Source organism: Parasteatoda tepidariorum, chromosome 4 (genome assembly GCF_043381705.1).
Source record: "Parasteatoda tepidariorum isolate YZ-2023 chromosome 4, CAS_Ptep_4.0, whole genome shotgun sequence".
Lineage (NCBI taxonomy): Eukaryota > Metazoa > Arthropoda > Arachnida > Araneae > Theridiidae > Parasteatoda > Parasteatoda tepidariorum.
The window spans coordinates 55,915,509-55,926,597 of record NC_092207.1 but is presented as its reverse complement, the minus strand read 5'-3'; the positions used below and the strand labels follow the sequence as shown (position 1 = coordinate 55,926,597).

Genomic DNA, 11,089 nt, shown 5'->3' with positions numbered 1-11,089 from the left:
CTTAACGGAGATGGTTAGTTGAATCAGAGTGGTTGTGAAAAATTTATTACGTAGTGTCTCTGACATAAATCAGTTTTTCACAACCACTCTGATCACTCTCAAACGTATTTATGTCTGTACGTTTATAATTGTTGCAGGGATGAATAATAATTCTCAGTGATTCATTATTTTGAATTTTTAAGCTTCATTTCAATGAAAATTATGGATTTAAGATTGGATTGCAAGAATTCATTTCAATGCTTCAATTTTTTTCTTCAAATTTAGCATTTATGTTGAAACATAAAATTTTTTAATCAACTCCAAAAGTTTTATTTTACATTTTAGTTAGTTACGTTAAAAATATTTCTGTCATATTTTTTTATTCAAGTCTATTATATAAAAAATTCTACTATAAACAGAGAATATAAAAAATATTTACATTACCAAGGCTTTACCACATTTATTCTTCTATAAGGTTAAAAGGATTAATTGTGCATGTCATCTATGTTAATACGTATTGTAATCAACATTGAAATAAATTTAAAAAGAATAAAAAAGTGGTGAGATACTGAAATAATTAAATTAAATAGGAATCTACTCAGCAAAAGGAATTTTTTCTTTATTAACAAACGATAACTTTAACGAAGCATCTAAGCATTTCATAGAACTAAAATAAAACAAATAACCAAACGATTATGATGAACTTTATCGATTCAATCAAACATAATAAGAGAAAACGATTTACTCATTACTGTATCAATTTAACTGATAGTTAAGATATTTGCCGTAGCATGGCGCTAAAACTGTTTAGACTACGCGCATCGATAAAAATAAACTGGTCGCCTTTTTACATGCTCTAACATGAGAGTGGAAATTCTTCATGCATTTCTTCGTAGATTTACATTAAACGTTTTCATTATAATGCTAGAAAATGTGTAAAAGCGAAGCAAATTTTTTCTAAGTGTGGCAAAATAGAATTTCTCACCCAACTGAGTTCAACGAGACGATACGGTTAAAGTTTAAAAACTAGTAAGAATAGATGTTAAACGTTTACTTTTGTTATTTTTAATGGAAATTATGAAGCTATCTGTTTGTAAATCCTTTAGTTATTTCCTTTAATTTAATTCTAAAAACGCTTGCTTTGGACTAATATGCTTTTAGTTCAATATAATGCTGTACTAAAATTATTTTTTAAATAAAAATAATTATCCTACTTTAGTAGTTTCAAGATCTGAATTAACTTTATGATTTTGGTTATCTAATGATACTCAACACTTTTTTAATTACGTAATATTTTTAAACAATAACGAAGAAAACAATGCATTGAGTAAATCACATTTTATTTTCGTATTGTAAAAAACATTTTACAATTATTTTGAAACCAAACAAAATGACAATGTAAGGAATTTTAAAACATTTTTGTTGACAAAAATTAAATTTTTTAAGCCATCATTACACTGAATTCCAAACTCAGGTTAATTTTCTATAAAAGGCACTAAATTGCTCTTTTCTTGCTAAGTTAAAGGCACTTTTAGCTACCACATTTTCTGGATTTGAAAAGTAAATTATCGCCTTTAATCAACAATTTTATAAAGATTAAGAATATATTAGCTTATTATAAATAACATTTATAAATTTAAATAAAATGAAAAGTCATAAATTAAAAACAAAAAGTATTGATTTATTATAACAAAATTATTTGAAACTATTCGCTTTCATAACATTTTCCCATTTATAATATACACATTCATTAAGTTCGAATATTTTCATAGATATTCTTATTGTAAAAAATATATATCCTATGTAAAATCGTAATGGTAAATAAATAGGTAAAACATAAAGTTTTTTATTACTTGATGCTATAAAAATATCAACAAATTATAAAGACATATCATCAAAGCAACCCAAGGAAAATGGCATTCTGGGGATTTCACTAAAATGAACAAAAATTTATATATATGAACATTTGATTGTTTGTTTACTAAAACCAATTGTATGCTAAAACCAACTATTGATTGTTTGTTTACTGAAATGTTTGGATCAATAATAAAAAAAGTTAGTTAAAAGAGCAGATAAATTAAGGTTACGGTGATTTGAATATCTGTCAAATATTTTTTATTAACTCTTTTTATATTTTAATTTTATAATTATTTTGATGGAAAGCTAAGATATCAGCACTAGTAGCTCTGATATGTAACCTTTTTAAAATAGTAGATTGTTTCTCTCCCAAAATTTATGTACAAGGTATTGCTATATTCAGGGTGTTTCGTAATACCCACCTATAATGCATATTTATAGAACCTTCTTATAAAAATAGAAAAGGACAGAAAATTGGATAAAAAATATTATTTAAGGCATTCGAACTCTGATTAGTGGTTGAAGTAGAGGAGGGAAAAGGAGGTAATAAAATCATTAAAAACTAGACTATTAGTCTTGCTTTCGCGTTTCACAAGAAACCACATCCTCAAACCAACTGTTTTAAATTATGATTTTTTTTCCTTAAATGTTTTTTTCCTAATTATCAAAGTTTTTTTATATCAGTTTTGCAACAATTCTAATATATATATATTAAAAACAACCATTACAGAACATTCTATGCATATGTATGAAGCAATGCATATAATATCTTTGTTTTGTTAAAAATCAAAAAAAAAATTTACATTGTAATTTTACACCAATTTTTTTACGTTTTTGATAAGTATCTTCAACAGCTCTTTATTGAATAAGAAATTGAGACTCTATTTTGGAAACATTCTCAGGTTGATTCTTTTTCTAGATTCAATTTTTATCTGTTTCCAAGAGTTGTTGGAATTTAAAGTAATTGTCCACGAGATTGTTATAACAGCAAAGAGTTCTTTTGAGAAAATGTCTTTCTTTAGGAGAATCAAACCAACACCATTTAATTAAAATTGATCGTTTGCAAAAAAAATTCTTCAAATTGAAACTTTTTATCTAGAATTCATCTTCATGCAGTTTTTATAAATATGTTTAATTGTTTTGAATGAACCGAAATGCATTTCCTTTCATCAACATATTAACCTGCATAATTATTTTATTTCTTTAAAGGCACCTTTGGGTCTAAACAACATCTTTTGGATGATGAAAAAACTGCATAGACACAATCAAACTTTCTTGCATTGTACTTAATACCACCACAAAATATTTCTTTGCTTCCAGTTTAAACTGAAAGATGTTCTTACAGGATGTCTCAGAAAGAACCGACGATTTGAAAAAAAATTTAAGAAAAACTGAATGAAATAGAAACATATATTTCACTTCGTTCTGTTTGAAGAATTGGTATTTTTTTTTCTCCATATTTAAAAATTAGTTGCAAAGTCTAAAAACAGATGGTGCTGCTGACAACTAGACCTATCATGTAGCTGGCAAAGACGTCTGCATGTCGAACAAAATTATTTGCTCCGGGGTCTGTTAGTTTTGCCCTCAACTTTGAAAGCATTTGCTCAGTAAGCAATGCTTTCAAAGCAGTTAGCTATGATTTTCACAGTTAGCAATGCTTTCAAAGCAGTTAGCAATACTTTTCTCAGTTAGCAATACTTTTTGTTCAGTTACCGTCATTTTTTGTTCAGTTTATGTCATCTTTTTAACGAATGTTGCAATTAATTTTGAATCTTCGTGCGAACAAAGCGTTAGTTTATTCACACAAGTTATTCACAAAAATTACAGCAAGACGCATGAAATCGTACATTTTTATTCCATTCAGTTTTGTTTTGTTTTTAATCATCAGTCATTTTTGTGACATTCGTCAATAATCGGAACACAATACCATGATTACATTCTTTGTAAAGTTTCCTATTATTGGAGCCATCTGTGCGACCCTCTTTGGGAACATTTTGTTCCTGTCACAAACAAGAACTGAGATTAACTCTATATGTGTGAATTAACTCTATAATTTAAGGATCAAACAAGGCATGTCTATCCCTTATAGCTCTAGCGATCTCCCGATGAATCATGCCATCTATACTGCTTCCAAGTTGGGAAGCTGGTCTGGCCTGTAATTGAGTTTGGTGCTGTTTGTTCCATAGTTTGTTGCTCCCTGGGTACTTTACTGAAGAGATAGTGTGATTGTTGGCAACTGTTGTAAGATTTCCAGTGCTGTGACTGTTGTTTCTTGATTTCTCGTTTCCCGACAGAGCTCTAGGCAAGAAAGATTTTCCTCTCTCTTTGCTTCTGTCTCTAGAAGAAGAGGACGAACGCTTCTTGGTTGATTTCTTTTGGCTCTTTGGGGTTGCGGGTCGCTGAGGCAGGGGTGGAGGAATGTTTTGTACACCTAAGATGTCCACGCATTTGATTCGGTTCTGACCTGGCTGCAATATTACTGTGCCTGGAGGTATTTCTAAATGAGATAAAACAAATTTAGTTACATGCACTTACAGTATTAAACTTAGTATAACATGTGTTATGTTATTCCGTAAGAAGCATACAGGGAGCTCCTAAATAACTGTTCTTTTTTATGTTTTTTTATGTACAAAAAATGGCTTGTTTCTTGTCAAATAATACCACTAAATATTACACCACTTTAGTCAATAGATACCACTAAATTATGAAAGACAGAACAAAGATATTAAACCCGTCATCTCTACACTTCGGATTGTTTGGCGGAAAAAAAATACCTTTTTACCATGGAGGTCTCAGAAATTTTGGCAGCTTTAATTACAACAATGTGCGGTACTGCTGTTCCGCACATTGTTGTAGTTAACACATTCTGGATATGATGTAATCGAATAATAAATCCCACTATAGAATAGAATAAATAAATCCCACTATATGTTACTCTAAAGTAAGAACTGCTCTAGCCATTCATCTGGACCCGTGGCGGTGACTATGGTAACGAGGTACAACTATTTCAAGCAGGGGTGTGGGGTCATTGTTCAGGACAGGTTTTGGCACGGGTCGTCGAGAAAAAGGGAATCTTTTTCTTCGATGTACTGTGTTAACTTTAGAGTGAAGAGAAGCTACCCTCCATGAAATGCGCTATTCTTGTTTCCATAGCAGCAGACGGCCTCAGACTTAGTGACGGGGGGAGTTCTTACCGTAGACAAACATACCTCCATAAACGATATGTAAAATAAGCACTGTAGCTTAAACACTTGGAAGATTCATTTATGCTGATCTTTTCTCTCTGTCACAATTGAGAAATATATTACAAAGATAAAGATGAATAATTAATTGTCACTTTACTCCTACTAACCATTCAAAGAAACTGCCCTTTTAAATTATCCATGGAAGATTGAAAGATACTTGGTAAAAGGCATAGACATTAAGATGTTAAAGTTTCCAAATAAAAGAATAACAATTCTGAAGAATATTTTCGTAATTTTTTCGACGTGATTCTTTAGAGAAAGCGTGAGAATCATTTTTTCTGTTAAATTTGTTTAGTTTTGTACTTTAAAATCAGAGCAGTCGAAACAGTTTTATTCGTTTTCATGTTAAATCTTTCAAGTTTTGTCTTTTTACTAAGTGTGTAAACTTTTCCATCATGCTCAAACTGCAACATCCCCTGCCGGAGTGCATCCTGTATCACCTAAACATTACTGTCGAGGATCGATTTCTAAAAACATCAATAGTGTCCTCAAAGTTAATGGAACATTTGCACAATTTCAAAGATCTGGTTTAGAGCTCATCTAACCCCTGGGGATAACTACCACTACCACTTAATACATGGCAAATAAGAATTATAATTTTTAAAATCATTATTAATGATAAACCATTTATCACGATAGGTAAAACTACCAAAAAAATAATTTAAGTGCCGTAAAGTTTGGTTTAATTACCGAAATTCATTGAAATCTCTTTACAAGTATGGAAATTTTGCCAGATTTGTAATAGCTATATGAAACCATGACTCTCTTACCTTTGCCAAATTTTCCCAGTTTCCCGAAGCAATTAATTATTATAACATTTGCGTTAACATTTCTAACAGAAATTTTACTAATTAATTATAGAATGATTACAATATCCAGACGTCATAAAATAAATACTTGAACCTATTATTTTCTTTAGTAAAAAATTAAATTTTTAAAATCTCGTTCTATGAAATCAATATAAATGCTCTACTTTTAACATTTTCTGAAAACTCATTTACAATTTCTTCATAATTTACATAAACCAGTCGCATTTAGTCAATCGTTATCATTCTCTGATTTAACTAATAGTTACCATTAGATGTTTAGAATACTGTTCTGAAGTAAATGCTAAAACATCTTGTAAATGACAGAGAGTAAATATTTGTTGACATTAAATCATTCGTTAATAAGGTTCCAGGTGTATGCCAATTATTAAACAAGTATTCCTAGTTATTGAATCAACAAATATTTACCTGGCTTTTGAAATAAATGCAAAATAATTGAAACTTATATTTACACTTGTATTCTAAAAGGGGCAGGCATAATTTAAATACTAATGGAGAAATACTGTCTTCAATATCTAAATGTTCTATAAGTTGTCGTTTCGCTAAATGCTATATAGGAAATCTATATAGGATAGTGCTTTCCAAATAGCATAGAAATAATTAGCCATTAATATCGAGAATTGGTATTTTGTATTATAATAATTGTTTTAAAATACGAAATCAAACGTGAGGTATTTAAAAAATAATAATAAATCAGGATATTTTTAATTTTTTGCTCTTGTTCTTTCTCTTATTGGTAACGTATTAAGGTGGATTCTTTTTTACTAGAACGTGAAAAATTCGAAGTAACATTAATTCCCTGAGAATTTTATATTTTTACATTCGTTAAAATTCCAGCTTTAATTCAAATTTTCCACTATTATTTTTCTAGTTAGAAGTCAAATCTAGAGGAAGTCAAAACGTTTTACTATCTATATAGTTTTAAACTTATTAAAAGCTTTTAAATGATCTGATGTGCAAATTCAAGTATAGCTTTAAAAATGATTCAACATTTGAATCTAAAACTAACGTTGAAGATAAAAATTATTTTATTTTATGGATGGTATCGAACATTTTGCAAATAACGTAAAATTAACCAATTTAAACAAACAATTATCAAAATAAATAACGAGGATGTCAACAATAGCAAAGACAGCTTGATGAATGTCTGAAATATTTGATCCGATTTGATATTAATCATCGGTATTTTAATATTTATTCGATGCTTTAATATTCGATTAAGATAGACTAGGAAAACCATCAGTTTTGGAAATACTGGCCAAGCGTATACCGGATACTGGCATTTAGTTATTATTCATTTTGTTGCGTAGTCTTAGGCAATGATTTAAGGGTTAAAAAATTTACCATGCTTTAAATAATTTCAGTTGCGTATAATAGTTAGTTATACGTATATTTATTTAGAATAGTATTCTATTTTTAGAGACATAAAAACTTAATTAAAAAAGTAGTTATTTAAATTTATTTTGGATCCTTTCTATAAAATGGCAGTAGAAATTTTAAATATAAACGGTGCTATGATGCCGCTACTGTCATACCAATTATTGAGGACTGAGCTTGCCAATGGCTTGTGTATTAAACAATACTGAAGCTATGACTCCAGAGGTGCGTGAGGAAGTAGTACAGAGCGTAATAGAATATTGGGATGAGTTGTCTATCTTATCTCATGACAGAGATGACTTCTGCAGCCTATCAGGCTGAAATGTTGTAGTTATGGTGATTTGCAGATTTAATGGAGGATTTTAAATGATTACTAAAATTCAATACATAAAGAATGGTGGCAATATTTCGGACATCTGTTGAAAATTGTTAAAATTCTAAAAGGATACTCGGCTAGTCTGTCAAAGTAGGCTAGTTCTATAATAACGTATGGAAAAGTACACAAACTTTTAAATTGTTTTTAATATTTTTGTTATGAAAAACATAAATACAGAATTTTAGCATAGACTTAAATCATTTGCAATACAAAGCTAAATACGATTACCAGTTACTCCTCCACTAGACCGGGATCTCCTGCATGCTGTCCCTTCCGAGAACCTGACACGCACGCTACTGTGCCGTTTTTCCATTCTAATTCCTGGGACATCCGGATAGTGCCAGTCGTTGGCATCCAGCTCTGAATCGAGTGCTGAATTGCTGCTGATTCCAGAATCGGAGAGTTTGGGATGATTGGGTGGCAGAGGAGGTGGGGTGTCTGGTATCCTGAAATCTGCCCCGTTTTCAGGATTCAGTATAGATCCGGCTGGAATGGTGGGAATATCTATGAGTATCTCATCCAGTTCAGAATCGTGGTGAGTGGGCTCCATAGATGGTATTGTCTTGTAACGGGAATTTGGTGGGGCCGGTCGACCAGACTCTTCATCAGAGGAAGACGATGACGTGGCCATTACCCGAGACTGAGAAATGATAATATATGTATATATATATCGTGTATTTCTTTAAATTTCTACTGTTGAATAATAGTTAAAATTGATACTTTTATTATTGCGCCACATACAGAGTATCCTAGAAATTTTAATCAAGAAATAACGTCAAATGGAGAAAGAAATGATATTATAATTGTTGGCTAATATTTTTTTTAAAAAATATTCAAAATAATAAAGCAAAGTTTACAGTTTTTAAAATGTATAAACGAAAAAATGAGTGAGTGTAAATATTGCCCAAACGTTTTTAACTTTTGAATTTATTCCTTTTGAATTTAATTGCTTTTGAATTTGTAACTTTTGAATTTATTCCTTTTGAATTTAATTGCTTTTGAATTTGTAACTTTTGAATTTATTCCTTTTGAATTTAATTGCTTTTGAATTTGTAACTTTTGAATTTATTCCTTTTGAATTTAATTGCTTTTGAATTTGTAACTTTTGAATTTATTCCTTTTGAATTTAATTGCTTTTGAATTTGTAACTTTTGAATTTATTCCTTTTGAATTTAATTGCTTTTGAATTTGTAACTTTTGAATTTATTACTAATAATAATTAGTAAATGAGGAAGATAATGGCATTTAAGATTTAAAAAATAGTACTTTTCAAAATGATTACAGAACATGTTTGCATACTACTAGGTGAGAAGTTCACCAACACTCAATTAATTTCAATATTATTTCCATTAGCAAAATTTTTTACACAGTTAATGTATTGCTATTATATAAGATTATTTGTTGCATAACAATTATTTATTTATTTCTACTGTGTACGATTTTTTCCACATAAACTCTTTACATAGCTAATTTACAACTATGATGCAAGAGTATTTTCAGCAGAACTTTTTTACATAGTTTAATTTTAATTATTCTCTAACATTTGCTACGTAACTAACTCCTTTACACAATTTATTTACAACTATTTTGTAACATAATTTGCATGTAACATTATATGTAGCATAATTCCTTTACACAATTTATTTATAACTTTTATGTTAGATTATTTGTTACATTCTTAGATCCCTTTTCTCTAATATGTAGTATTATTAGCTAAATAATTGATTAAGTGTTGTAGTATAGTTAAGTACCTATTAAATGTTGCAGAAATATTTTCAGTTTTCGTTTATCGTAATAGTAAATGAAAACAGAATATGCTGTGCCAGCTACATGATCTATACCGGGTTACCATTATAGTATTTGGAGTGGATTTTGTTTACTATTCTCTCATTCTCCTATTTCCTTCTAAATTTCTTCTTCATAGGTGTAATTAGAATTTTTTTTATTTCGTCAGTTTTTTTTATTAATTTGAAACTAATTTGCTTAATGTATTATGCGTGTTTAGCGTATACGTTGTAGTTTCTAATGACATTTGGGCAAGACAAGCACACCAACCATTAGTCTTTTTTCAAATTAAGTCAGGAAGGTGCGTCTTTCAGTTGACATGAGAGCACCACAAAGATGAAAGTACCTTTTGGGTCGGAACCCAACGGATAGATGGCAGCACCACTCATCCGGGAGGCCACTTTATCATTTTAGAATTGAGAAAGCTAACTAAATACTAACTCAACTCATTAAATTGAGAACATTCATCAATTTAGTTAGTCGAGGATCGAATCCCGATCACTCAGGATTCAGGACCATCGGGGTTCTCTAACCACTCGGCTAACACGGTTCACGTTTAACGTTTTGTTTAACGTTTTACTCATTCGTTAAAGATTATCCAATTCAAATATATTCAATGTTAAAAAGTAAATAAATAAAGCTTAAACAAAGCTATGTTTTTAATTCTTTTGAGAGAATATTATAAAAAGAAATTTGTGTTTTAAAAATAATTTGAGGAAAACAATTTTACGTCGATTTCTTTAAAGTCTGATTTTCGGTTTTCTTTGTTATTATCTTGTCCTTAATCTTATTTTATCTCCGTGTTACAATATTTTCTGGATATTAACACAATTTTTTGCTCATCAAACTGACATTACTAGTTCACGCTTTATACTACTGATATAGAACATAGCTTTTTTGACAGGGCTAACCAGGTTGATTGTTTGCGAAAACGCTATATACGAAACATTACATTTTGTGTAAGCTCTTAATTCTAAATAAATAAATAATTTGTCTATGCGCATAAAAAAGGCAAAATGTATATTTTAAAATCATTTAATTATAAATGACTTTCAAAAACCTCTTTTCTGTTTCTAACTCGATTATTACAATGTTAAAAAATATGAAAAGAAATATATTAAAAATATTTTCTCCTTCAATCTGATAAAAAAAATTTATAATTTTGTTTATCATTTTATCTTTTTTTATAATTTTTAAAGAAGTAATGAAAAACAATGTAATTTTTTGTCTTTGATTCATTACCTTTAAAGCCAAATCTTGCAGTCTTTGCTCCACATTGTTCCACTGACCTTTAAGCTAAAAGAAACGAAGAAAACTGAATTAATAGGATGTTTTCTCTGCTTGTAGCGAAAAAATTTAATCTGGTTAAAAGTTTTTCCAGAAGTAATTTTCAAAAGCAGTTTTTTCTTCCTTGCAAGCAGCGTAAAATAATTTGATTAAAATGGAATGTGTTTAAATAATTGAGGGGGAAGCATTTTTTAAAGCAAAATGCAAATTTTTTAGGGATTTTTTTTTAATATAAAACAAAAGTAATAATAATAAGTAAAAACTAAATCAGCAATTAAAACTGTATCTATAATTAAGTAAATATTAAAATTTGATTAAAATACTTATTTACGAACAGATCTAAAAAAATCAAACTT

The 11,089-nt window shown here is 29.3% G+C and overlaps 1 protein-coding gene across 1 annotated transcript in view; it reads right to left on the bottom strand.

Annotated features, from left to right (window-relative positions):
* Positions 1–1,302: 1,302 nt before the first annotated feature.
* The window catches only part of LOC107449023 (formin-like protein 1), a 117,305-nt gene continuing 107,518 nt past the window's right edge, over positions 1,303–11,089 (bottom strand). The window contains exons 12-14 of the mRNA XM_016064418.3: positions 10,689–10,742; positions 7,890–8,301; positions 1,303–4,333 (exon numbers count right to left, since the gene is read on the bottom strand). Coding sequence (XP_015919904.1) covers positions 3,891–4,333; positions 7,890–8,301; positions 10,689–10,742 — 909 coding nt within the window. The 3' untranslated portion in view covers positions 1,303–3,890. The remainder of the gene's footprint in view (positions 4,334–7,889; positions 8,302–10,688; positions 10,743–11,089) is intronic.